This window comes from Emydura macquarii, unplaced genomic scaffold, assembly GCF_026122565.2.
Source record: "Emydura macquarii macquarii isolate MOO-44397 ecotype Brisbane River unplaced genomic scaffold, CSIRO-AGI_Emac_v2 contig_1644, whole genome shotgun sequence".
NCBI lineage: Eukaryota > Metazoa > Chordata > Testudines > Chelidae > Emydura > Emydura macquarii.
Genome location: NW_027131781.1, coordinates 18,491,979 through 18,519,706, shown reverse-complemented (window position 1 = coordinate 18,519,706; position 27,728 = coordinate 18,491,979). Strand labels below are relative to the sequence as shown.

Below are 27,728 nucleotides of genomic sequence, written 5' to 3'. Positions count from 1 at the left end.
CAAGCCCTACAATACAACCGGATTTGTTCCGATCCCTCAGACAGAGACAGACACCTACCGGATCTCCATAAAACATTCTCAAAACTACAATACCCACCTGGACAGGTGAAGAAACAAATTGACAGAGCTAGATGGGTACCCAGAAGTCACCTACTACAGGACAGACCCAGCAAAGAAAACAACAGAACACCACAGGCCATCACCTACAGCTTCCAGCTAAAACCTCTCCAACACATCATTAAGGATCTACAATCTATCCTAGCAGATGATCCCTCACTCACTCAAGCTGTGGGAGGCAGACCTATCCTTGCTTACAGACAGCCCCCCAACCTGAAGCAAATGCTCACCAGCAACCGTACACCATACAACAAGAACACTAACCCAGGAACCTATCCCTGCAACAAACCCCATTGCCAGCTCTGCCCGCACATCGACTCTAGTGACACCATCACAGGTCCTAACCACATCAGCCACACCATAAGGAGCTCATTCACCTGCACATCTACTAATGTAATATATGCCATCAGGTGCCAGCAATGCCCCTCTGCCACGTACATTGGCCAAACCTGACTGTCACTACGCAAAAGAATAAATGGACACAAATCAGACATAAAAAATGGTAACATCCATAAACTAGTCGGAGAGCACTTCAATCTCCCAGGACACTCTGTAGCTGACTTGAAAGTTGTCATACTTCTACAAAAAAACTTCAAAAACAGACTTCAGCGTGAAACTGCGGAGCTGGAACTCATAGGCAAACTTGACACAATCAAACTGGGTCTGAATAGGGACTTGGAATGGTTATCTCATTACAAGAAGTAATTGTCACTGTTCAGACATTCTCACCTTCTAATCAACGGTTGTGAATAGGCCTCATCTACTCTAACTGAATGGACTTTACTAACACCTCCCCTCCCCATTGTTGTTCCTTACCCTTGGATGTATATATATAATCCCTATCTGATTTCTATTTCTTGCATCTGATGAAGTGGGTTTCAGCCCACGAAAGCTTATGCATGCAGAAATTAAATTTGTTAGTCTTTAAAGTGCTATAGGACTCTCGTTGTTTTTCCATATATTAAGGTTATTTGGGAAGAGAAAGGTGAAAAGTAGCAAATAACCCTATTGAAATTTTTCAGTAGGCAGCAAATTTCACGCCTCAGCAGACAATCAGAAATCTGACACTGGTTTGGATTCTTGCATGAACTGGCTGCTGAGGAGAGTGTGATTTGCAGTTGTGTGTGAACTAACCCTCATTAGCACTTACCCTTAATTTTGCCCACAGCTTTAATGTACTGTGAGCGCATTTCTTCCAAGCCTTTAACACCAGCACAGGAAGTGCAAGGTTTTGAAATAGCCCCCTCTGACAATGACCTGAAAGCACACAAAGCATGCAGTACTTATAACCACAACATTGGTAGGGTGACGTCAATGGAAGCCAGTTTGTTCAGACTTTTTAAAAATACCTTGGTGGTGTGTTGCATGCTTTCGGATCTTTGAGTTTCGCCTTCATCTCACAGTTCTCTTCCATTAAAGCCTCTAGAACTCTCTCATTTTCTACAAAAAACAAGATCTAGACAGTTAATTTATCTGTATGTTTTTAATCCAGTTAAACATCTTCATAGGTTATGTAAAATTACTGCCTCTGTGATAAGAGCTCAATGTTTCAACATGTCACACCATCAAAATGACATATTTAGGAACTGACCAGACCATAGGTCATTTGAAGTCTGAATATAAAAGCAGCATGATGGGCTCAGTGGTGGTGTAGACAGGCTTTTGTGAGTAATTTTTACTTCTGGATGCAGGTAGACACACAGAGATGTTAGAACAAAAACGTTAGGGAGAAAGAAAGGTTATTTAGGGTATGTCTAAAGTAGCTGCCATCAGATCAATCTTTCTGGATCGATTGAGCGGTCAGTGTAGACCCGCTCAATCGGTCAGGAAGTCGACGCTGGTATACCACCCCGTCAAGTGGCGCAGTGCAGTGAAGACGGCGCGCAGAAGAGAAGCACAGCAGTCAACAGGAGTTACGCAAGCTACACAGAGCAGTAGTAGAAAGTTGGGGCACGATAGCTTCATCGGGGAAGAAGAGAAATGCAGTGTTGGTGGAGCTTCTTCCTCCTGTCCTTCCATCCCAGAGCAAAGGTGGAGAAGGAATGGGGTGGTGGGTCGGTCAAACCGCACAGTGCTATATATACATCCCGTTCACAGTGCGAGACGGGGGAGGTGCACATGTGCAGTTTGACAGGCACTGCTGATTAAGATCTCCAATCCCAGACACAGGAGTACTGCTGCGCCTACAGTGGAGCACCCATAAGGATACTACTCGAAGAACATCCATTATCAGTTAATTTTCCTAGAACACTCATTCAGAGAGCACAGAATTAATCAAAACACTGAGCTCTGTGCTAGCCCACAGGACATAGAAGTTTAGAAGAAAGTTCTGATGGATTACTATTAGAAAGTTAACTTCTTAGGGCTAAGAGTTATTTAGCTATGTACCATTACAGCGGCTGTACTGTACAGCTCAAAGATAAAGGGTAGATTCATATAACCAGCAGAAAAGGAAACCATTCAGAATTCTATTTAGGTGAGTAGAAATACTAACCTCGAATTTGCTCGACTTTAGCTCTGTGTTCCCTTACTGCAAGCTGAAGGTGCCTGCAGACTTTATCCAGCTTTCTTTTTAGATCCTGGCATTCTCTTTCTTTTTTTTCAAGCTGTTGGCAACAGTGCTCACAGCAAAAATCTTCATGAGACCAGAGGTTCCTTTTCTTACATTTCTGATCTGCAACAGTAATTACTACAAGTTACACAGCCATAGAATCAAGAGAACCAAAATCAAGCATACCATTTCTAGTGTTTAAATTAGGTACTCCTTTACATCTTAGGAAAGTGTACACTATTTATCTAACTAAAACTCTCATAGGAGGCAGTAGACACATGATCCAAGTGTAGTATTTGTGAGAGGGTCTAGAAGTTTTGTCTTTTTACACACTGCAGCCATAATGTACTCATCCCAGCAATGCCATGAGTGTAGAGGGAAGGTCCCACTGATGCAGACAGGGGGATGGATTTTGGGACTGTATATTTTTTAAATTAAATTCCAGCAGAGGCTCTTGGAGTCATCTCAGGGAGGCACTCCAGCTGGAAAGGATCACATTCAGCTGAGCCTAGTTAGGTTAAGAAATGTGAAGACAGACTGGGCTACTTCCAGGAGAGGGAAAAGGGCTGTTTCTACAGCCAGGACAGGGAGCTCCAGAAGCAGAAGAACTGCACTGGTTATATTGTTTTGTGTTTAAAAAATGGTTTGTTATTTTGGTGGTGAAGGCATTTAAACCGCATTATGGGTATAGGGCTAGGGACTCTGATGGGTTTTGTTGTTTTATGTTCTTTTGGTAGCCCAAGAACTCTAAAAGCAAACAAGAAACCCCAGAGAGGGTTTTGTGCCGTCCCTGGGCCTCCTGTGATGTTTCTCTCCAGCTGCACAGTGTATACAAGACCTTTGAGAGTGGGCTACAACATATCTGTTTAACTTCAAATACTATAAAAATCAGATTATTCTAGACCATTTATTACATGATTTTCAAAAAAAATCTGAACTTCAAAGTCAAGAATCAGGATTCACCCAGCATGACAGAGTATGACATGAACATAGAAGTCCTGACTCATCCCATGCTATGGGGGAATACTGTAGTTTGACCCCCAAAGCATTTGTTTTTGCACTATCCATACCTGAAGTAAGGTTTTGATTTAGAAAATATCCTGTATAAACAGCCTACAACCAATCTATCACGGACTTCTTAGGTGCAAAACATGACATTTATGTTCTTTTGTCCACCTCCTCCCCCCTTTGAGTTATTATTCTGATTCAGAGCCAAAGATGGCATCTACTACTTGCTCACATCCTGAAGACTGTCTTTAAAACCAGAAAGCATAGAATATTTCATTAAAAATAAAAACTTAAATTCTATCACCAGATCAGTAACCTACAGTCACTGCAGCTTTTCTGTTTCTAATGAAATAGAAGTTTGTGCAGTATTGAGACACTTTCAAAGTGAGGGGAAAAAATCAAGGTACATAGTAAAAGTGTGCTGCATCATCCATATATTCACTAATTATAACAGAACATTTGCCCTTTGATTTCATAAATCATTAAGGGCTAGATTCACAAAAGGACTTAGGTGTCTACTGCCACTGTAGATGACTAAGTTCCAGAATCAGACTCCTCTGGGATTCACAAAACCCCTATTCAGCTGCCACCAAATCCTGTAGGCACCTTAACTTGTTCAGCCTCTAAATTTTTGAAGTAAAAGTTCCCTAGGTGCCTACATTTCTGCCTCTGAGCACGCACACTGCAACTCCACACGAGGCACTCAAGCCCCAGTGTGATTCATGAACCAGGGGAAGATAGGTTTTCATTCCCCTAACTTGCTTGTGGGGCCTGATCCAGTGGGAGTGCTCAGACTTTGCCTATTGGTTTAGACTCCCATTGATGAGCTTAAACAAAACAGCTAGGAAGGAGGAGAACCTCCCTTGTTACACTAGCCACTGGGCTAAAAGTTCTCACCTGGGATTTGAGTGCACTGGTTCAAGTCCTGCCTCCACTTGAGAAAGAGAAGGGATTTGAACAGGGATCAGCCACTTCTCCGGCAAGTGCCCTAACCACTAAGTTATGGGATATTCTGATATGTAGCTCCCTCAGTCTCTCCTATTAAAAGCTGTTTCACTGTAGATAAGTAACTGTAAAAGGTCGCTGGAGCAGACGGACTAGATCCTGAGTCTCTTGCCTCCCCAGTGAGTGCTCTCACCAGCAGGCCAGTCAATCTCATGCTTGCTGTCTCTCTCTGGCCCTATGACTAATGATTTATCCAAACTGCAACAACTTCAAATAGGAGAGACTGAGGGAGTCTGTAGCCTGTGTTAAGTAGAAATTAGGTTTTGACCTAAGTGTAGAGGAGTCTGGGAAATTGAGGTTGCTAATATGAGAAAGTTAGAGATAAGTTGGAGACAATAAGATGGGAAAATGGAAGATTGCAAGGACATGACCCAAGGTTATGTTGGGGCTATGTTTTGGTTATAACTGGTTTTAGCAAGGATTTTTATGAATCTTTTTAAAACTGTGAATGTTTTATTAAAATGCTATATATATTGATAGTAAGGGAAGGACATTGGCGTAGATGTCAATTTAAATAATATGTAAAGTAAAAAACCAATAAGAAGGAGCAGAATCGTAACTATAGTAATGGTTAGACAATGTTAATTAGCAGAGACTATAATAGATTATAAAAGGAGTAGTTGTGTTAAAATTGCAGAGAGTTCCAGTTAACACTGAAAGAGTACCATGAGGTTCCAGGATTATAAGGCTATACTTCACTCTGTTGTCAGTGGACTGATCACCCGTTGATAAATTATTTCCTCTTTGAGTGTAAGTATAATTGTAATATTATGTAAGTGGGAATTGTCTGTCTGTCTGTTTGCTTAACTAGTCATTTTTCTTATGAGTAAAGTTTGATTTGACCATTCAAAGTGTCACCTAGAGGTCATCTACTAAATTAATTGTCTGTAACTGACCTAGAGGTTCGAACCTGAAAACTAAATTGGGTTTTATTGCACCTTTATCTTTAACAACTTAATATTCATTGGAAACATTTCAACATAAAGATTACAAGCCCCAATCAGAACATCCCATAGCTCAGGGATTAGGGCACTCATCTGAGAAGTGCAGATCCCTATTCAAATCCCTTCTTTCCCTTAGGAGTCCCAAATCTTAAGTGAGCACCCTAACCAAAGAGCTAAACATTATTAGGGAACTGCTATTCCTATTCCCACCCTCCCCGCTTCTTGCTAAAATGGCAAAAGTGCCTAGCACCAAGAGTGTATTTGCAGCAGAGTCTCCCCCCTGCATCCTGGATTTAGGAGCCTCTCTCTGTGTTTTAGCACACATCCTCTTGGATTGGCACCTCCCATTGGCTAGTTTCGAGGAGCCACCTAGCATGCTAGCTTTTGTGAATCCCATTCTGTGGTGCCTCTCTCTCCCCATTCATTGTATAGTGAGCCTAGGTGCCTAACCCAGGCTTTGTAAATTGCAATGATTTTCTGAGCCTAAATGTTCAGTATGGTGACACTCAGCATCACCATGCCTATATTCCTTTGTGATTCTAGCTACAAGTGACAAGTATTATTACAAAAAAGATTGATGCTATCTAAAACTACATTTTACATGCTGCACAATGACATTTATAAGATTTAATTGAAAAACGAAACCAAGGATACCATTATCTATTTCAGTGTCTTGCAAAGGTGGCTGCCTTCTTATCATTCTTTGTATTTCTACTTGGTGGCCAACATCATACAGAGATGGTCTTGCCTTGTCCCCAGTTTCTCCTTCACCATTTTGCATGCAAGAGTGCTCTGTTTCTTTTAAACTGAAGATCAGTTCTTCCTGTTTCTGTAATTGAAACTAGATATTAGGAATAGTCAGTATGTAGCACAGATCATAATGTTCATGGAGAAATAAATAAATAGCCACGCCCAGAAAGAGTCTGGGTAGGAAACACAAATGAACCATCCTACAATGCCTCCATTAGCTTTGAACAAATTCATTCTAGAAGCCTATCAAGATGGGTAAACCTTTATTGTAGTTCTAAAACTGCTCACTCAAAATAGAAGGAGAAAGGGTATTCTAGTATCAGCTTACCACTTAGTCAAATCTGCAGCCTCAGCAGTACTTTGTCATCCTGATGGTATGTTTGGTAAGCTTCATTCAGTTTCTAAATATGGCAGAAACAAGTAGGGCCTAAAACAAGCTGAAATTATTCAAAGATGCGTCCAGTGGAAAAGAATCAGATCCTATTTATAAAACTCCTGCTTGACTAGGAACCATAGAAGGACAGAAAAAGATAATTTCACTTCCTTGTCCATAGTTGTGGCAAATATAATAGAGGAGATAGCTAAGGAATTACAAGGAACTCATTGGATAAGTGGTTCAAATAATCAGTAGTTTTAAAAGTTCAATTGAATATTAACAATATTGATTATTTGCCAAGGGCTTTCACTAAGGCTTTTGCTTCTCAAGGTTTGTCTACACAAGTAGTAGGGACCATGGGCATGTGAATTTTCAGTGTCCACTAAAGTGTTACACTGTAACTGCCCCTTGTAAACATGGCTAATGTGAACTAACAGGTACCTAATGCATGTTAACATAGTCCTGTTTGAAATGAGATTCACTGTTTACTTATGAGTGGTACATCTGGTTTAAAAACTCCTGATTCTATGCATCTGATATGCATTGAGAATATTTTATGACTACATCAGAAAACTTAAATATATAGACTATTAATTCTGCTGAGAAGGGGGTGATCTTTAACAGAAATTGGTTGCCCCACCACATACTGGTAGCAGCTTTATGACAAGTAGTTCCTTAGCCACGTCTTATCTGCTTACTTATTCTGCCTACTCACCTTCAGAAGACTGGGTAAGATGTTTTTCAGAGTGAAGATGAGCAAGTAAGACCAGAATTTTTACTATCATGGTAAAGTCGGGTAAGATTATTTTAAATCTGGGACAGTACATTTTCAACAATTTTCCAAGTCTGTAGTAGGTTCTTTTTATGACTGATTTAAAAATTGCCCTCTCTAATTTTTAAATATCTGAGAGAGAAGCAGAAATAGGCAACTTATTCACGGTGTGATGGTCTCAACAAAGTTAATGAAGTAGCTGTTGTACACAGGTGTCAGTACTACAAACAAGGTTGAGAGGATTCTTCCCACTGGCACACGCAATACCGATCAGAAAAGCAGTAGAATTATCTGCTACTGCTTTATCAGCCTGGTTTGTCCATTTGGTGAGAGTGATATTGGGTATGTAAAATTGCGTTCCAGGATAAACTTCTTGATGAAACATTGCAATCAGCACAAACATGACAAACCAGGGCCCTTAGCGACAATAAGATGTTCAAATTAACAGTGTATAATAGAACGACAATGAGTAGAATTTGGTGACATCAAGATGGCAACCTGGTTTTATGAAAGAATTAGACATTGGACCTAATACTTCTCCTAGTAGTTTTACACGAGTATAACTCCACTGACTTCAGTGGAATTATTGCAGGTTTGCAATAGTGACAGAGCAGAATCGGGACAAGAAGCTGTTGTCTGTGTGAATGCTGTGCTATCTGGCCATTTAATCTTCTGGTTGTGAGCCCAAATCCAGCTGTAGTTATTTACTGTTTATTTTCTTTGTATTATGTTGCATTTTTCATAATACAAGTTAGAATAGGAGAACAAGGATAAAATATTTTTCTTTGTGGTTTGAAGTGTTTTGGGTAGGCTTGCGCTCCCAATATACCTTCTGTAAATAGATATTGTATATAGTTGGGGTAGGTGGCAGCTTTCTGGGTTCATTTTTTAAAGACAATATTAAACTCTTACTCAAAGGACTACACCAAGTCGATATCAGCAGTTTATAGAAGGGGTTCTCAACCTTTTTCTTTCTAGGCCCCCCCAATATGCTATAAAAACTCCAGGGCCCTAAGGATGGGGCTTTGGGGCTCCTGGCTTCAGTCACCAGGTAGGGGGAGAGACTTGGGGCATTAGCCCTGTAGGGCTCAGGCCTTCAGCTGCAGGAGACAAACTGGGGGGGGAGGGACAGGACTCAGGGCTCTTGACTTCAGCCACCAGGTGGGGGGTGGGCTCGGGGCTTCAGCTGAGGGAAGCTCAGGACAGGGAGCTCAGGCTTTAGCCCTGTGGGGGCACCAGGACTTGCGGCTCCACTCCTGGTTTCAGCCCCCTGGGTGGGTGCTGGGGCTTGGGGCTTCAGCCCCACAGCTCCACTCCTGACTTCAGCTCCCCAGGGGCACCACGGGACCTTTCAGCCCCCTGATAGAGAACCGCTAGTTTCTAGGATATAATTAAGGATACAATTGGGTCACGGAGATCATGGATTCCATTACTTTCCAAGACCTCTGTGACTTCTGAATTTTACTAAAAATACCTGTGACAGTATCTTAACGTTAGATATGATGCATAAGAGAGTTTGACAGCCCGAAAAATATGCACACAGTTGTTAAAGGGGATATTTGATCCTGTAGAATACAGAATCCATTTAAGTTTGGAAGACAATTTTTGGAATTTCTTCAAATAAATATTCTAAAGCTGCCAACTTAATTCAAGAAATTTATTCATAGATTTTAAAGGCAGAAGACCAGTCTGGTCTCCTACATAACGCAGGCCATAGAATTTCTCCCAATTATCCCTGTATTGAGTCTAATAACTTGTGTTTGACTGAAGTATATCTTCCAAAAAGGCACCGAGTCTTGATATCAAGGCATCAAGAAGTGGAGAAACCACCTCTTCCCTTGGGAGTTTGTTCCAATGGCTAATCACGCTCACTGTTAACAATGTGTGTGTCTTATTTCTAATTTGAACTTGTCTTGCTTAAATATTTAAAATGTCACCAAAGATATACCCCTAGTCCTCTTTTTTCACTTATTTAAGAGGGGGGTCTTCCATCTCTCTTCTAAAGCTTTAGGAATAGATTAATAAAAAGATCAATCGTTTTACTTTTTTTTGATCTACAATACCATATATAATTTCTTTGGGGATGGGCAAAGTCCTATGAGAGTTATCAGAGAAATCTTTTCTCATGGTAGGTGAAGTTATATTTTTAATTTACAGAACCATTACCTCTCTCCATTCTTGCTTGGCTTGTTCTAGAATTGTGTACACTGTGCCTCTAAGCGCCTTCTGTAGGGAAGCCTTTAGCTTTTCCTTGTACTGGTGGTTTAACTGAAGGGCAGTACTGGAACATTTATCCTGCCAAGTATTCTCATTATTTCTGCTCTTGACTAGTTCTTCATGGATTTCTCCTAACAGGAACTCAAGTTCAATTAGACTTTTCTCCTCATATTGGTGAATTTCCTCTTGGAGTCTCTTAGTTTCCCGAGCTGCCCATTCTCGTTGCTTTTGCTGCAGACACATCTTAAGTTCTGCCTCTTTCTGACTCAGCAATTCATTTTTCTGCTTCACAAGATCTTCCTTGGCTGTTGCAAGTACCTCATTTATTTTATTTCTATGATCATCTAAGAATGAACGGTAATCTCGCTCATTTTGTTTCTGTAGTTGGAGGATTTCTTCTTGCTTTTCTTTGTTCCACTGAGCACGAGCCTGTGCTAGTTCTGCTTTAACAGTTGCAGGGATTTCTTCTTTCTTTAGCTCCAGTTCTCTTCTAAGAGAAAGGATCTTCTCTTCAAGCTCTTTGGTTCTGGTCCCAGATTTCTCTGTGTTCTCAAGTTCTTTCTTCCATTTCTCTTCAGCTGCTGAAAGAACTAGCGATAACTAAAAAATACAAAATATATTTTAAAAGAGTGTCAGCAAACCCTTAAGAATTTTCATATTAGTTATGTTTGGCTATAACTGCATAAACTTTAAGAAATAGCAGATGAACACTGTATACTAAGCAGTTTGAAAATGTTGATACACACACACTGTATAGTACTGCTGAATAAGTGTACATACGGTGCCTCTCCTACCTAATCAATGTGATAAGCAGCTTTACTATATATTAAACATCTTGCAGAAGTCTAAGGAAACACAGAAACTCCAACTAAGATGAAACATTAATAGAGTTGTCAGCTATTTTAGAAAGAATGCTTACAGGTGTTTCCCTATTGCATTCAGAAGAAGAGTTTTGTAGGTTGGTCTAGTTATCTTATTATGGATTTCTGTAACAAACAATTTGGCTCTGGCTTCCAGTAATGGGTTTCAACATTTGAATTCTGCTTATTTCCACTAATGGAGAAATCTACCCATAATTTTAACACCTCAATTTAGCACAGCACTTAAGTGCTTTGTTGAATCACAGTTCCAATTATCTGCTGGAAAACTGAATTGTTTTGAATTAAGCTTCCCCTCTCCCCCAAATATATATTATATATATAAAAATAAACTCATGAACTACCAAGCATCCAAATACACATTCTCTGCTACCTGTTTTGCTGTACTGATTTCATGTTCTTTTTCCCATTTCTCTTGTTCTGCCTTTAGATTTGCTTTGTACTCTTCAAGTTCTGTTAATTCTTGCAGCCACTTGGCATGAGCTTTGGTCAAAGCTGTTTCTACCTTCAAAAGGGGAATGGAGAAAGAGGAGGTCATTTTAACCATTAGAGTTAAAAATGTGGTTTCATATTTATCACTGCGAAGTAGAACATTAACACAGAAACTGAATTTCAGTTTGAATTGCCAATGTTTACAGAGAGTAGAGTGCCAGGGTGACCATTTAAAAACAGACAGATGCAGAAAAATTCCACTGCATTATAGTTTGAGGTTCCTTTACTAATAAAAGAGGAATTAAGACGCATTAATTATATTTTAAACCAGTTAACTAAATAAAACACATCAAGTAGTTTTGCTCAGAAGTTCAGAAACTCTTGTATTGACTCATTCTCTGTGACATAACTCAAGAGTTCATAAAACGTTAAAATTAACATAACTAAAGAACTGCTGGCCTGTAAGATCTTTCATAACATTTTTGAAATCCCAACAAAAATCTGTTAATTTCTAGAGTATTAGACAAAGGAAAACAGGAAGTTTACATTTTTAGAATGAGGCAATCAAATACAGGAATTAGAATTATGTTGTCATTTACTGCGAGTAAGTAACAAGCAAACACAACACACTACCATTCTGATTTGGTGACACCCACTTTGCATGTTTGGATGCTGTAAAAGAAAAAAACAGGGTGAAATGTATATATTACCTGACTGGCAATATTTTCATGATGTTTCCTCTCCAGTTCTGTTTCAAGTTCTTTCAAGGCCTCTCCGACAGCCTTCTCCTTTTCTTTCAGTGCCTCCTCCAGTTGCAATTTTTGCTTCTCAACCATCTTTGTAATCTCCTTACTTGATGTTTCATCTGTGATGTTTACTTGGTCAGTTTGGATGCTGCAATCTTTGAGTTCAGTTAAAGCTTTCTTAGTTTCCTCTAGAGTTCGTTCCAGTCTTCTTTGCCACTCTCTTTCTATTTCTTGGATAGCTTGTACTTTGATCTGTATAAAAGAGTATTTTTTAGAAGAAAAATACCCCTGAAATACCTAAAAACTAGAATTAGTACTGGTCATATATGTAGTCTCAGTTGATGTACACACCCTTCCCTGTGAAAAGACAGCAAACACCCATGCTCAGAGGACAAAGTTGCTTCTGTAGAGACAAGGTGGCTTCCATTTCTGAAGAGTTAGTAGAATTTAAGCGTCTTGAAACACTTTTTACCAGGTCCCTTTAGTGTTCAAGTTAAATTCAACAAATCTTAATACTTTAGAGTGTATGGTTAGTAATAAAGGCAGGGTGCTTTTATGTCCCTATGCCAGTTTTAAAAAAGGGAAATATGTGCATGGCTACTAAAGCAAATTACAAGTAGAAATATTGAATCACCCACTCCAGAATTCAAGTGAAATATTTAGATATGATCGGTGCAGTTATTGTGAATGTTACATGTTAATTTTAAATTAAAGCCTGATACAGACATGCTGAACATCTACAACTCCCATTGACTTCAACAGCTCAGTACTTCTCAGGATTAGGTTTAAAGGGGCAGATCCTCAACGGGTATAAGTTATCGTAGTTCCACAGACTTTAAATTGAGCTATGACAGATAAGGATCTGTCCCTAAGTGTCCACTAAAAAGTTTATGAACTTCTTTGTGTCTATTAGTATAAGCGCCACACCTCTTTCTGTTCCTTCTCCCAGTGGGCTTTGGCTAACATCACTTCATTTTCAATCTGCTGCTTAATACTGACTTCTTTTTCTTTCAGCCATTGACTTTTTGCTGTTATAATAGAATTCCTGTGCTTTTCTTCTAGTTCAGTCCTCAGCTGGTTAAGAGATTCTTCTTTTTCTTCCAATAGTTGTTTCTTAAACTAGGCAAAATTCAAGCACACAACTGAACAAACTTTAGCCAACCTTAACATACCCCAGAAATAAGTGACTGGAATGTTGAAAAAGATCTTATTAAGACTATAAAACCTGTGCACGATCATTGATATCTGGATGACAGATTTTCTTCTTGATAAACAACTATTTTAAGATAAAATGTGGTTATTATCATAAGTGACTATTAGAAAAGTGACTTTTCTGAGTCAATGTATCTGCTTCCAGTGTGTTTTGAGTTGCATTCATTTTGCTGTTTTGTTAAAGAAGACAGTTTATACACCAATAACACTTCAGAGTTCATACAACTATAGAAAAACAAAATAGGTTCTATTCTACATCACGTATAAAAAAAGTGGTTAGCTTTAATTCATTGTCATTATAGAGGAGAAAGAGAATTGAAAAAAAAGTATAGAGAAGGGTAACAAAAATGATTAGGGGTATGGAACAGCTTCCATAAGAGGAGAGATTTGGAATTGTTCAACTAAGAAAAGAGATGAGTTGGGGGCATATAACAGACGTCTATAAAATCAGGAATGGTATGGACAAAGTGAATAAGGAAGTGTTACTTACCCCTTCACATAATACAAGAACTAGGAGACACCAAATGGAGTTAACAGGCATCATGTTTAAAAACAAACATATGGAAGTATTTCTTCATACAAACACACCATAGCAACTTACCCGCCAGCTAGGGTGACCATACATCCCATTTTGGCTAGGACAATCCCCTTTTTAAGCTCTGTACTGGATGTCCTGATTTTTTTTTGGCAAAACTGGACATTAGTGCAGTTCCAGAGGGTATGTCGGGGAGGGGCAGGAGGAGGAAGGACTAGGAGTGGGCTAAAGGACAGTGGCAGTGCAGGATTAGAGGGGAGGTTACACAGCTCCCGCACTATGTCCCATGCAGGCAGTGTCCAGACCTGTTCCCATGGAGTGAGTGGGTCCCCCTACCCCTGTGAGGATCGGCGACTCTAATGTGAATAGTTGCCCCGCAGCACATGACAGAGAATGCGGATCTGGCACTCCTGGGAGTTGAGCATGCGGGGCTCCAGCAAGGGCAGGCAGCGAGGAGCCCTACCAGAGCTGCCACCACACCCCGCTCCTGGCCGGGGGAGCCACTCAGGAGGAGCTGGCAGCAGCAGCAGCCCAGATGTGCAATGAGGCAGCCAGGCAGGTAAGGCACATCTGGTTCTGCCTCTCCTTGGGCACTGGTAGGAACAGGTGCTAAGTATGAGGCAGATTGACCCCAAACCCCAGCATCGCAGAGTCAAGCTTGCCAGACACTCAGGAAAATGTTTCAGTTTAGGAAAATATGGTCATTATCTCCAGCTCATGGAAAAACACTTATCTGCCCATTAACTACCAGCCCTTGCTTCTGGGCACTTCAAGTAAAAGGCCTTGCTTTGTGTCCTTGAATGTGAACATAGACGGAGATACAAACAAACAGAAATCCAGTAATGTCTCAACTGCCTCCCGCTCTGCCTCTAAGCAAATAAAATACTGCAGTGCTAAATGCACATGGGTTACACGAGCAGAAGTCTTGGATTGTTTGTTCTTTTGTTTTTCTGTGGGTGGGAATGCAGTGGGGCGGGGGAGTTATGTAACAAGGGAGAAGGAACAGTGTGTGCAACCTGAAAGGAGCTACACTAGTGTCAAAGCTACACTGGTGTCAAAGCAGGATACCGCGGTAAGATGGCACAACATTCTTCAGAGTGAAGCCTGTAGTGTTGATTTCGACACCTAGGAACTGGAGCAAAAAACTGCCATGGTTGTAAAAAAGTCCCTATTTGGGAATATTTTCATAAATGTCCATACCTCTGAGTAAAAAAGGAACACATGCCAAATGTAAACAGTGCAATAAACAGCTGCAAGTTATCAGACTGAAACAACATTATGAAAAATGCTCCTCAGAAGGCCATGACTATGAAGACTATGATGTGGACATGTCTGGACAGTCTGGATCAACTAGTTAGTAAACTTATTTCTGCACCATTTTTACAGACTATCTACCATGTCTTACTATGCTAATAAATGATAGTCAACTTTCGACTAAAGAAAAATGTAGAAGATATGCTGAATATGCTCAAAACCTATTTCCATAGCCTTGGACAAACTGCAGAAAGACTGCCGCTGTATTGCTGATGCTGTTGCAATTTGGAAAGACCTTCAAGAGACATTGAAGAAAGAAATACCCAACAACAAAATTAAATTGCAGCAGTAAAGAAGCAGATGGATCAAGCACTTACTCCATCTTATTTTCTTTCCAATATTCTCAACCTGACGTACCAGGGTAGATGCCTAAGAAGATGATGCTGCTATGACATGGGCATCTAATAATCACCCAATAATGCCAACCATAATAAATTTCAGAGCTGGAAGTGAACCATTCAAGCAGTACATGTTTGCTGATATTGTTGTAAGAAAGTCACACCACAGAACTGGTGGAAGTCACTTTCTATACCACAGTTTGTTGAAGTGCTAAACGTGCGTTTGATAGCAGTAGCCTGTTCTGCAGACACAGAAAGAATATTTTTTTCAGTTTGACTAATTCATTCAAAGTTGAGAAATCAATTGGGAGTTGAAAAAGCAGGAAAATTGTCTCTCTCTTCCAGTCTATGAATAAAAATGAGGTGAAAGGGGATGAAATCTATTCGTTTTAAAAGTCTAAAGGACAGCTTAAGTAATTTAGGAGACCATTGTCTCATTTTAGGTATTTTTGAAATTTTTCCCAAGCTGACCTGAAATAATCAGTTACATTCACTAACTACAGTTACTTTGAAATGTGTTTTGATAAATGTTTATCAAAAAAATTTTTAGGTTGTTGTGTTTATTATTTTTTGTGCTGTTGTGTGTTTAATTAAATTCCAGTTACCATCTTAATGTAGTGTGACAAAAAACACCAGTGAAAAGTTAATTATCTAGTAAATAAGGTATATATCATTCACCATTTTCTAACATACTAAAAATGTACAATTAATAAGAATCTGAAAATATTAAGCTATATAATTGCTTAAATAAATGTATATAGTTATAGCGTACCTTCCTAGGTAGCAAAAAAATGTACCAAATTTAGTGTAAGGACGCTATTTAGCTGTAAATCAACATGTTTTGATGGTTATATCAACCAATGAAAACGCACCTTTCTTTAGCAAATAATCAAATACAAATGGAAAAGTTAATTAAAATCAGTGATTTAAATTGAGGCTTTCCACTTGGTGATTTAAGTCACCTCGATTTAAATCAGTTCACACCTATGTTGGCAAAACCCCCAGTGTAGACGCAACCCTGCCAATAGATAAGTGCTTCTGTAGGCATAGCCAATGTCATTCAGGGAAGTTGTGTAGATATGCAAGCAAACTCCTTCTGTGATCTTATGGTGCCTCTCCACTACCACACTGTGCTGGCATAGACATACAGGCAAAAACTCTGTAGTGCAGACAAATATTTAGTATAATAAGCCTACACAGGGATGTCTGCCTAAGTCTGCAGACAGCTGACTCGAAGACATGAACTCCCCTGAAGCCTTTTAATCTTACTGAAACATCAACTTTAAATCTAACAATGGCAATTCAGTGAGTGTCAGCATTAACTATTTAACAGCTGATCCTTTTAGCAGATGGAATGGGAAAGGAGGTAAAAGCTAAGCCCACAGGAAAGTGGAATCTGTTGCAGGGTGAGAAATGCAGAACAGAGCATAGACACAAAGATGTGTGAGAGAAACAGCAAGGAGGATAGGAAGGAAAAGAAAATAAAGGGCAGAAATAGCAGTGGCCGTAAAGGGGAGCATAACTTTTCCATGGAACAATTCTAAATGTGATGATAAGATATGAGTAAACAAATAAGGATAACCAAAAGTTTAGTTATTATATAAAAGCTATATTATATCATTTCTCTTTGTGGCAACTCCCAATGACTGTAGATATTCTGCTCAAGGTTTGTACGTAGACTTAGATTTATACCCTGGCCCATGGAAAAAAACTAGAAGTGGAACCCAGCCCTTCACTCATGCTGTAATGCTTCAACCAAAAGGAAAAGTAATTAAATTCAATGCCTTTCCCATGCTTCTAGTTTAAATACAAAGCACTCTGAAATCATGCTAATCAAAGATATTTTCTTTTGTACCTTCTCTTCCTTTGACTGCTGCTCTTGGTCAAATTTCTTCTGCAAAGTGGTTTCCAGTGTGTCTTTCTCTCCACAGACTGCGATGTAACATTCCTTCACTGCAATCATCTCCTTGTTCAACTCATCCATGTCAGCCCTTATATAAATCATTTTTAATTGTTATTCTTTAACTTCACAAACACAATCACAAGATGTTGAAATAATTTATTTTTAAAATTATGAAATGTGACTGAAAAGGGACACTCCATGGTAAACCCTCTGTCTAATTAAGGATGTCAAAACCAATAACAGTCTTACTTTAACTGTGAGATGGTCTCTTCATAAGCCTGAATGAGTTGTTCTTTTTCTGCAGCATGCTTCTCCATGAGGTCTTCCTGAAGTTGGGCTTTTGTATCTTCATGGTGTTGCTGATAGGTTCTTTCACACCTAGGATTGAGAAAAAAGTTGAACAGTTGAATGAAGCAAAGACAACTGAATTTTTATTTTTGGTAAGAAAAATGAGGTCTAATGTTGTCCTCTCTATACAAAGGTGCTACAAGAGGAACTACACAGGCCATGTGGTTAGAGTTTGGAGATGGGTTTAACAAAGTTACCTGTCAATGGCTTCTTGTTTATCCCGATCAAAGTCCTGAATCATTTGTCTCATTTGACTACACAGATCTTGATTTGCAATTTTCAGTTTTTCCTCACTTGCTTTAAGCTCTCGAATACATGAACTATAGCTCTATACAAATGAAAGAATTTTAAAGAATGCATTCTAATTTCACATTTTGGACAATACGGCTGATCTTTAACCTTTTTTTCCTTGTGAAAATGTGACATTAAACTCACCTCGGCTTCTTGTTGTAAATCCTGATTCACCTTTCTAAGTTTCAGAAGCTCTTCTTTAAGAAAATTATCAGAAGCCAATGGTGTGGACCATAAAGCATCAGTCAGATTTTCTACATTACTTGTTTTAGGCTATCAAGAAAACATAAAACTGAGTTGGAACAATTCTTCAGACATACATGGACACATATTTGCTTTAGAAGTTAACATGTTAAGCACATATTTTTCCTTGATACAAAAAAAAAAAAAAAAAAAAAAAAATAGCAGTAAAAGGCAATGGCTTCACTGCAGAATATAGGACACTATCAATTATTGTCGTATGGACTGATTACTTACAATATTGTGATTTTTTTGTAAGGTCTTTGGGTTCATTCAAGAAGTACACTCAATACTGGACCAGAGTTAAATGCAAACTACCAGCTAATTAAGGACACAGTGTGTACATGTAATGTGTTGAGTAGTAATGTCTTTCTTCATATTACAGCAAGTTTGTCTGATTTATAAAAGACACTTTACAGATAAACAAGAAAAAAGATAGTATGGGAGAGATGCTACATTGACCCAAATGATTACTCCTTTGTGACAGGGCACCGGCTGAATACTGATGGTTTAGACAGCCCTCTGCCACTGGAGCCCTAATTAAAGGGGGGAGTACAGCTAGTGAGGATTGTTAGGCAGGCCCTGTAAAAGCTCACAGGAAGGAGCTCAGGGGGCTGACCAGAGGCTCACTGAAGGGAGGTGGTAGGAGCAGTAGCCAGAAGGGGCGAGAGGTCAGCCTTAGAGGCAGAAACCTCTGGTAGAGGTGAGCTGCCCTGATCTGGTGGCTGAGACTGAGTGGCCCCAGGCCAGAGACTGTACCTGTAAATGGTGGTGGGAAGAAAAGCCTGTAAATAAAGAGCACTAGTGGGAGCACAAAGCTGCATGGGCGTGTGGTTTGTGGGAGAAGAAGCCCGAAGCAGTAAGGGGCGAGCACGAACCCTTTATATCCTTCCTTGCAGAGTTTGCAGTTTTCAGCTAAGGGCCGTGATTTGCTTTCCCCCAAAAAAAACAACTCTGAAGAGAAGTTTAAAGTAGTCAATTAATAAAGCTTGCAACCAATTGTAAGCAAGTCCTCATACCAGAAACTCAGCTGGAAGGCAGCACAAACTATCAATGTTCTGGTGATAGTTTTAAGATACCTGCCAGTTATTTCCATTTTTCTGATGCTACTTATTCTATCTCTGCATAACAGTAATACCTTCCTTAGAGTTAAGAACAGCTTCATTTACTTGTGAATGTATTTCAGAGAAATTACTTGTAACTGCTGTTATCAAGAGAAAAATGAGAATCACTTATAGTTTTTGCTTAGTTCTATTAAGATTAAAATCTTCAGTGGTATTTTTAAATAAACAAACCTCATACTCCTTTGCAGTTTTGTCTGCTTTCAACAGCTGCTTGAGTTCCTCTGTTGTCTTCTGACAGTCTTTAAGATCATTTTGTAACTGAGAAATCTGATTTCTTTTCATTTTGTTACTGCCCAATAAACGTTCCATTTCAGCTTTCAACTCTAGGATGATCTCATCTTTAGAAAGTTCTTTATCCAAATCTCTATTCTGTACAGTACTGTTAGAGAAAATATAGCCAGTCTGATTTTGTTAAAACCTGTAGACATGCAAAAGCTTAGAATAGAACAAGCATCAACTTTCCTTTACTTTACTAAATCTACCAAAAATAAAACCGTTAAAAAGTGTAAGAACCCAGATTACTACGAGTGAATGCCTCAAGCAATGCTAGAAACTGTGTTTGCTTTGTTATTACGTTACATGGAAAGGATTTAAAGTATATATTTATAATGATAATGCATTAAATGTCTTATAGCAACTAGTCTATGCAACTGATTAGAAAACAATTAGCTGAGTTTCCAGGATTAAGAAGTTCATTTCCTAAAACTGCTTCACCCCTGCACAAATTGTGCTATTTTGAACTTTAACTAGTGATTAGTTGGTTTAAAATATTGTTTTAAACCACTGAATAAGCAGTGCCATTTTGAGCATCCAAGTACATTTGTACAGATTTCTATAGGGTTCTCATGAAGAACAAGAGTTTCAACAGCTAAGGAATGGTTGTTTTATCTGCAATAATACACTAAGCTCAGTGTACAGATTTATCATCAAAATATTTCCCTGTACTCCCAATATTCATACTACACAGTCTGCAGACTACTTCTGTAGGCAAATATCAGAAAGAAAGATCTGCAGGGAAGCATGGTTCAAACTGTTCAGTTTGAGCAGAAGGGATAAAATTTCAACATGTTGAATACAGGTCTCGCAAATCCCCTTCTATTACTCTATAAACGGGTACAGTAACTAAATCCCTAAATAATGAACTGAAAATGTACTAAGCAGTGCAGTAGTTAGGAATATGATTTGCCATATCAGGTCAGTCCATTGATTCAAATCTGCTTTCAGCAGCCAAAACCTGATGCTTCAAAGAAAGGAAAACATCCTTTGTGTGTACCAGGCCAACTGGTGATACATGTACTGTTTCAAATAAAAAATTACATATAATAATTTGTACGGACTGCATCTTCTACTGCTAGGCTGATCTGATGCATCATTTCTATAACCTGTTTTAATACCTTTTCCCCCCACAGAATGATATTGACGCAATACACCTGTGAAATCTTGATTTTTTCCAGTTGACTTTTTTAATACCCAAATCCACACAGGAATCTGTCAAATCCACATGAAGTTCTCCACTCGGGTCATTCAGAAACACGCCAAGTTTGGCAGCAGATTCATACAAAGCAATTTCTTCCTTTAGTTCTGTTAGCTCTTCCTAAAAATGCAAAAATGTAGTATTATAGATAGCTGATAAACTAAGTCAAAGCAGACCAGGAAACCAAGCCTTCTAGGCCCAACAAGAATTTCTCCAGATAAGTCACTAAAAGTAAAACAAATGTCTGAAGTTATTAATTTCTCTATTTAGTGGCCGTACACATTTGAACCAAGCATTGCTTTAATTCTAGAAACATATGGTTTGTTTTGTTAGTACCAGCTATTACTCAATCACTTGTGTGATAGCCTCTAAATTATACCATAAATTACATTAAAAACCAAATATGGAATATTTCTTATACTCTCACCCTATGTCCAGTATATTACAGAGTTCTTAGTATCACAGCTAGCATTCAGATAAAGGACAGTTTCATACTCTTTTGTCTTTACCTCTTCCTTTACTTCTCCCAGTTGTTATGAGGAGAATCTCGCTGTATAGAGGGAGTGCAGTTTAGCTGCAGTAGCAGCGAGACGATTCATAGCATCAAAGATGGCAGGACTGTACAAGTCAAGTATCTGAACTACACTAAGAATGTGGACTTCCAGATATAATTGGTAGAGGAATTCTCCCCACTCACTCGTGGGGGTAATACTTGCTCATGAAGATAAGCTTCAGAACCATATTATATTTCCTACAGTCCCTATTATAAATACTTTCCATTCTTCTCCCACCAGCACACTAGTTAAACACACTATGTAAAATTTGCCCCGCTGAGACACATGCATTCCTATGTTTTAATGAGCAAGTCCTGGCATGGAATAGACACTGTGACTCTGGACAGCCAGTCTCCTTTCAGTAATGAAGCACCAACTGATACATTCAACTTCAATGACATATCCATAAAATGTTCCAGCCTAGCAGATTCTTACTCTTATGCCTTCCCCTTTTTTAAGTCAAAATATTTTTTAATAAAATAAATTAACCTGCAAACTCTTGTTCATGTTGTTGCTTATCAGCTGTGCAGACTGGGCTTGCTGCAGTTGAAATCGTAGCTGATTTGTCTCCTGTATTGAGCCTATAGAGAAAGAGAACCCTTACAGTAAGGAAGATTACTACTGAAAATTCACTGTTAAAAGTACTTATACTGACTATGGCAGTAGTCCTTCACTCCATTTACTAGGCTCCTGAACTCTGCTGTTTTAAAATACAAGTTATAAAGATGGAAGAATTTGTTTTTTGACTACTTGGAAAAGAAAGTTATTACAATTCAGATTTAAACAGCAGCTTGTTCAAGGCTCAGGAACTGTGATGGCTTTATTTCTTCACTTTTTTTTTTTTTTTTTAAACTAGGTTAAAACTAGGACAGTGCTCTAGACGTCCAGAGATGCTGCTGATTCGGCGGGTAGATCTATAGCCTCCGCCATTGCCATGAGGAGGTGCTCGTGGCTGCAATCCTCGGGCCTGTCCCAGGAGGTGCAGCAATCGATTAAGGACCTCCCCTTTGATGGGTTGGCTCTATTCTCTGATCAGACTGATGCAAAGCTGCATGGTCTGAAGGACTCCAGAGTCACGCTTTGCTCCCTGGGCCTGTACACGCCAGGTGGCAGTTCTGGCCCCAGGTACAGCAGCAGCCAAGGCCTCCATCTAGGCCCTTTCAACCCTATAGAAATAGGGACAGGAATAGGGGATTCAGAAGTAGAAATCAACCCCCCAGCTCATCCTCAGCCCCCCAACAGGGGCCCCAGGGAGGTCGGACAACAGTTAAGCAGCTCACTTCAAGTGTCTATCCTCCCCAGTCACAGGCGTTTCTCCGTCTCACAGTGGCTGGCTCCCACTAATGTGCCGAGCAGACACCCATTGGACCGGGTGGTCACAGTTCCCCACCCATCCTACCCTCCCTAGACTGGTGGCGGATTCCCCGGGCAATGATGAAAGGTGTTCCATTCGAGGAACTGGTCCTGTCGGTCACCCTAATTTCTGACACTCCCGGTGTAGGATGGGAAGCCCGCATCAGCATCAACTCAGGCAATCAGGGGCACTGGTTGGGGAAGGAGAAGCTGCTGCACAGCAACGTGAAGGAGCTGAGGGCCATTCGCCTAGCGTATAAGGTGTCCCTCCAGTTCCCGACAGCCAGAGTGGTGCAGGTGCTGACGGACAACACCGCAGCCATGGTTTACATAGATGGGCAGGGAGGAGTGCGGCCCTCTGCAGGGACTCCTGGGAGTGAGGAACGAAGAGCTGGATTGCCTCAGCAAGTCGTTCCTACCCCGCCATGACAGGCAGTTGCACCCGGAGGTGATGGTGAGGATCTTCCAGAAGGGGGAGTTCTCCAGCTGGACCTATTCGTGTTGGCCTGGAGCGCTAGGTGTCCGAGGCTCTGTTCACTCCAGGGTCGCGTGACTGGGTCAATTTCCAACGCGTTCCTCATGAACTGTTGCACCTGGATCTGGACCCCCTGCCACAGCCTGGAGGCCTTATGGCTGATGGAGGGAGAGAGAGCCTGCTCGGTGCAGGCCCAACAACTCCTGCTTCGCAGCAGGAAACCTTCTACACGGTTGTGTATTGGGCTAAGCGGAAATGGTTTACCACTTAGACGGAGTCTGGGGCAGTCTGTCTAGCCTATTGCCTTAACAGGCGACCCTGGATTCCTTCATCCAGGATAGTGGTGAAGTCTGCGGCCTGGTCCTGGGGCAGGGCTTCAGCAAACCGCCTGAGGGAGTCCCTCAAATTAAAATGATATCTACCTAGGAGGGCCTGATGATTGGCAATTCTGAACTGCAGGGCTGCCGTTGAATACATTTTTTTCCCAAACAAATCCAGCTTCTTGCTGTCTTTGTTCTTGGGAGTGGAACCTGGCTGACCTTGCCTGTCCCTCTGGTTGGCTGCGTCTATCACCAGGGTTCCCGGGGCCGGGTGAGTAAACAAATACTCGAAGCCTTCAGCCAGGACATAATACTTTTTCTCAGCCACCTTTGACGTAGGGGCGACTGCGGAAGGGGTTTGCCACAGGGCCTTTACAATTCTGAGGACCCTATCGTGGACTGGTAAGGCTACCCTTGGTGGGGCAGCTGCCGCCAGCACATTGAAGAGGGTATCATCGGCCTCCTCTAACTCCTTCACCTACAGCCCCAATTTAGAGGCCAACCTCTTGAGCAGCTCCTGGTGCGCCCTGAAATCCCCCAGTGGCGCCATATGGTCCCGTGAAACTGCCTCGTCCGGTGAAGAGGACTGCCGAGGCATGTCCTGTGGGTGTTCCCTCACCTGACTAAGGGATGCACCCGTAGAGGGTCCCTCCATGGGGTCCAACTCCTTGTCCGAGTAGCGGTGTCTATGGGCCTTCTCCTGAGCCAGACGCATGTACTGAACCCCCGCTGAGAAGATGGATTGTGGCCTCTGTCCCATTTGGATGGCCCATGGGACCCAATAAGGCCATTGCTGCGGCCATTGACCCTGGGGCCAAGCTGGGGCTGACTGCGCCGCCAGCTGTGGCGCCTTGTCAGGGCAGCCAACGCCCCCACAACTGTCCCCCGTGGGACCCCGAGCCACTAGACCTGCGGTGCCGTGTATGGCCTCGGTCCTGGGCACCGTCTGGTGCCAGGGATCGTCCTCTCGATGCCTCCAAGCTGGAGGACGACGAAGACCGCCTCCATCGCCTTGAACGGTGCCGGCAAGTAGAGGTGCGCTCTAAGGAGCTTGAGGTACGGGAGCGTCGTCTCAGCACCGAGGACTTATGGTACTGCTTACCCTTTGGTGACCAAGACCAGCGCTGCTCCGAACTCTGCAGTGCCGAGCCTGACTCCGGCGACTGGGTTCCGTGTTAAGGAGTGCGCAATGCAGGGTCTTCGTATGGCGACTGGGTTCCACGCGGCTTCGGTCGGGCAAACTCCTCAGTGCCGGGAATGTGGAGCAGGAGCTGTCTGAGCATCGCCTGGCGGACCTCGACCAATGCCTCCTCTTGGCCTGCACCACCTCTGGCACCGAGAGGGAGACTCCGCATTCCGAGTCAAAGCAGGCCGGCTCGACAACGCCAACCTGGAGCAACTGCTGGGGGAGCGTCCTTGCTCTACCCTCGGTGGCCGTCTGGCAGGAGATCTTCCTCCCCGTACTGGGGATCTCCACTGCCCTTCGGGGGGACCCAACGCAGGTTTGACCTGGGACACCGGCCCCTTCTCTCTCGGCCGGGGGGTGGGGTAGGCAGAGGTGGTGTGGGCAAGGCCAACAAGGTTCTTGCCACCTGAAAAGCCTTCAGTGTCGACAGCGTTGGCAGGGGCACTCTCCCACTTCCAGGAGTTGGGGGAGGCTCCCTGCTCGGCGATGCAGGCACCGGAGAATGCTCGATAGGCCGTGACCGGTGCATCTCCGCACTCAACCCTACCCGTACTGACGGCACAGGGGAGTGTCTGCGTTCCACGCGCTGTCTCTTCTTTTTTGGCACCAGGGATGTTGCTTGGTGCTGAGTCGAGGCCAGTGCCAGCAGTGCACTTCGCACCGAGGTGACGCTCGGTGCCGTGGAGCGGGACAGCTCAGACGCTGGGCGGAGCACTGCCTCCATGAGCAGAGCTTTTAACCGGATCTCTCGGTCCTTCTGAATCCGCGGTTTAACAGCCTTGCAGATCTTACATTTATCTTTCCTGTGCTCTTCCCCCAGGCACTTAAGGCACCGATTGTGGGGGTCACTAAGCGGGAAGGCCTTCTCACAGGAGGCGCACAGCTTAAATCCGGGTGACCAGGGCATGGCCCGGCCACTCTAAGTTGTTAAGTAGTGTTAAGTTTTGTTATCTAACTACACTTAACACTACTTAACAACTACTTAAAACTAACTAAAGTACTTTGAATAACAAAGAGTTCAAACAATGGGGAATGGTACTTGCAGAGAGCAAGGCTAGTCCCAGCAACCCTCACGGGCCGAAAGAAGGAACTGAGGAGGCGCAGGCCAGCAGTGCCTCATAACCCGTGGTATGCGTGCGGAACTCCAGGGGGCACCAGAGCCGGCTCTACAGGATCTACTAAGGGGAAAGAAGTTCTAGGAACCATGCACGGTGGCGTGCACTCACCAATAATGGAATAGACATGAGCAATCACTCGAAGAAGAACCAGTTGTTTTAAAATTAAAATCATGCGCAATAAGACGTGTCAAATGTTTGCTTTTTTAGGTAACTAACCAAGAGCAAAAAGGAAATTGTGCGACTATGCAGGAAAATAGCAGGAACAAGGTGTCTTGGAAAAGAATTTGAAAAATAAAGACTAATTTTATGAAGTTGCCAATTTAATATTACTTTTAAGAGTATTCCACAGTAATTTTTGCTGTCTGAAATATTCAGTCTTTGGTTGGCAGACTACATTCCCCTTAATACTGACCGTTACATTCATAATTACTTATTTGCTTTATTATAGAGAATTAACAAAAGTGGGCCACCTATTGACTATCCCTGATCTAGTATATTATTTTACTTGGAAAAAAAAACAAACAATTAAATGAATTAATCATGGGACATGCTTGTCAATAACTGGAGGGCTTCAAGACTATCTACAAATCACTTACAAGCATGGAAGCAATAGTGCAAGCTTCCTTACAATGTATGGCTAATGCTCCTTAATGTGGCTCTTAAACCAACTTTTCAGTTCAAGGCAGAGACCCTTGTTTTTCCTTTAGTTTCAAATCCTTAACTCTTCTATGGAGATAGCATTAAATGGTACTCTTTTTGGTGAACTACAACAGGGATCTGTTGACACCTGTCCAGTAAGAACTGAACTAAGGATGTTTAAACAAACTGGCATTGTTTTGGGATTTATGTTGTGTTTGCTTAATTAGTTTAGTTAGACCAGCGCAAGTCTATGAGCAGGCACTCTTATTTTGATTTAAGAGAGGCTTAGCTTCATGCCTGCATTTTTAATATAAACAGTATTCATAAACCCAAAAACAAGCCAGTCAAACCAAAACCAGCACACAAACTTACAGTGGTTTAATGAAATTGGTTTGAAAACATCTAGCTAAACCACTGCAAGTGTGTGTGTAGACAAGGTCTGAAACGACCAGCCACCAGTTAAATACTAATGGCTTTGAGTCACTATTTATCTGGGCCATAATTGAGCTTGTGGTTTAGTAAGTGACAACACTATTCTATCACCAACCTCCTAAACCATCCAGTGCCCCGAGGCATAGTTTTTAAGAAATTGGACACAACCCTATTGCTAAAGCTAGTGGTTTATCTACAGTCAACTGTGGAGTAATAGAGGCATGTTTCACACATTCATGTTATGAATCGCACATTAGTTGTTTGTCCTAACATTTTACTTCAAATCTAAAATAATTTAGTTAATTTCAATTAAATCTGATTAATTCATTTCCTGCCAAAAAAAACCTAAATACACATTTATTAGTCACACTGCACCTGTTATGCAATTCAATTCTTAGTGGAAGTTGTTTCTGCTATAACAGATAAAGTGCACGGACAAGACTAACCTGTTTGCAGTAAGTTTGCACACTGCTTCTGGCTTTCTTCTAGGCTCCTCGTCAGCCGGTTGATTATTTCTGTTTTTTCTAGTTTGATTTCTTCTAGCATTCTTTCAAGTTGCTTCACATTTTCCCGTAGATTACAACAAAGCTCCTTCTAATGAGAGAGATTTTTCAAGTTACAAATCCGTTACTCTCACAGGCAGTAGTCTAAACAGTTATCCAGTAAAATTTAAAAATACAAATAAAATTAAGCATACATCAGAGATATTGAGACAATACAGATAGAGGTTTTCTTTAGTTCATAAACATACTAGAGAAAGTACGCATCTTAAAAACGTTTGGATCAAAGTCTGCCAGAATATTTTAGAAAAGTATCATTCCATTCAATTACGTAAGCGTGAAACCTCAGCCCCAACTGATAATTCTCTCTCACATAACCTAAGCACTGTCTTCACTGCAAAAAAAAAAAAAAAAAAAAAAAAAAAAAAAAAAAGTTTGGTTTTAACATCATGATACCTATTTTGACATAAACGTTAAGACAAGTAGTTTTTACTTCAACTAGCTACATCAATGAAAGCCCCAGGCAGGGATCAAAGGGTTGACCTCAACTAGCTACATCAAGGTAAAAACTACAGC

General features: G+C 41.2%; 1 protein-coding gene across 5 annotated transcripts in view; it reads right to left on the bottom strand.

Annotated features, from left to right (window-relative positions):
• The window catches only part of CEP152 (centrosomal protein 152), a 51,891-nt gene that overhangs the window by 5,256 nt on the left and 18,907 nt on the right, over positions 1 to 27,728 (bottom strand). For 2 of the 5 annotated variants that reach the window (XM_067555797.1, XM_067555800.1), the window contains 16 exons: positions 27,099 to 27,246; positions 21,619 to 21,710; positions 20,496 to 20,695; positions 19,273 to 19,480; positions 17,882 to 18,010; positions 17,644 to 17,774; positions 17,348 to 17,476; positions 17,051 to 17,186; positions 12,724 to 12,915; positions 11,761 to 12,048; positions 10,992 to 11,123; positions 9,690 to 10,340; positions 6,280 to 6,454; positions 2,612 to 2,791; positions 1,467 to 1,557; positions 1,268 to 1,374 (listed from right to left, as the gene is read on the bottom strand). In XM_067555797.1, coding sequence (XP_067411898.1) covers positions 1,268 to 1,374; positions 1,467 to 1,557; positions 2,612 to 2,791; positions 6,280 to 6,454; positions 9,690 to 10,340; positions 10,992 to 11,123; positions 11,761 to 12,048; positions 12,724 to 12,915; positions 17,051 to 17,186; positions 17,348 to 17,476; positions 17,644 to 17,774; positions 17,882 to 18,010; positions 19,273 to 19,480; positions 20,496 to 20,695; positions 21,619 to 21,710; positions 27,099 to 27,246 — 2,989 coding nt within the window. The remainder of the gene's footprint in view (positions 1 to 1,267; positions 1,375 to 1,466; positions 1,558 to 2,611; positions 2,792 to 6,279; positions 6,455 to 9,689; positions 10,341 to 10,991; positions 11,124 to 11,760; positions 12,049 to 12,723; positions 12,916 to 17,050; positions 17,187 to 17,347; positions 17,477 to 17,643; positions 17,775 to 17,881; positions 18,011 to 19,272; positions 19,481 to 20,495; positions 20,696 to 21,618; positions 21,711 to 27,098; positions 27,247 to 27,728) is intronic. The other 3 variants (XM_067555798.1, XM_067555799.1, XM_067555801.1) reach the window with 3 other exon arrangements.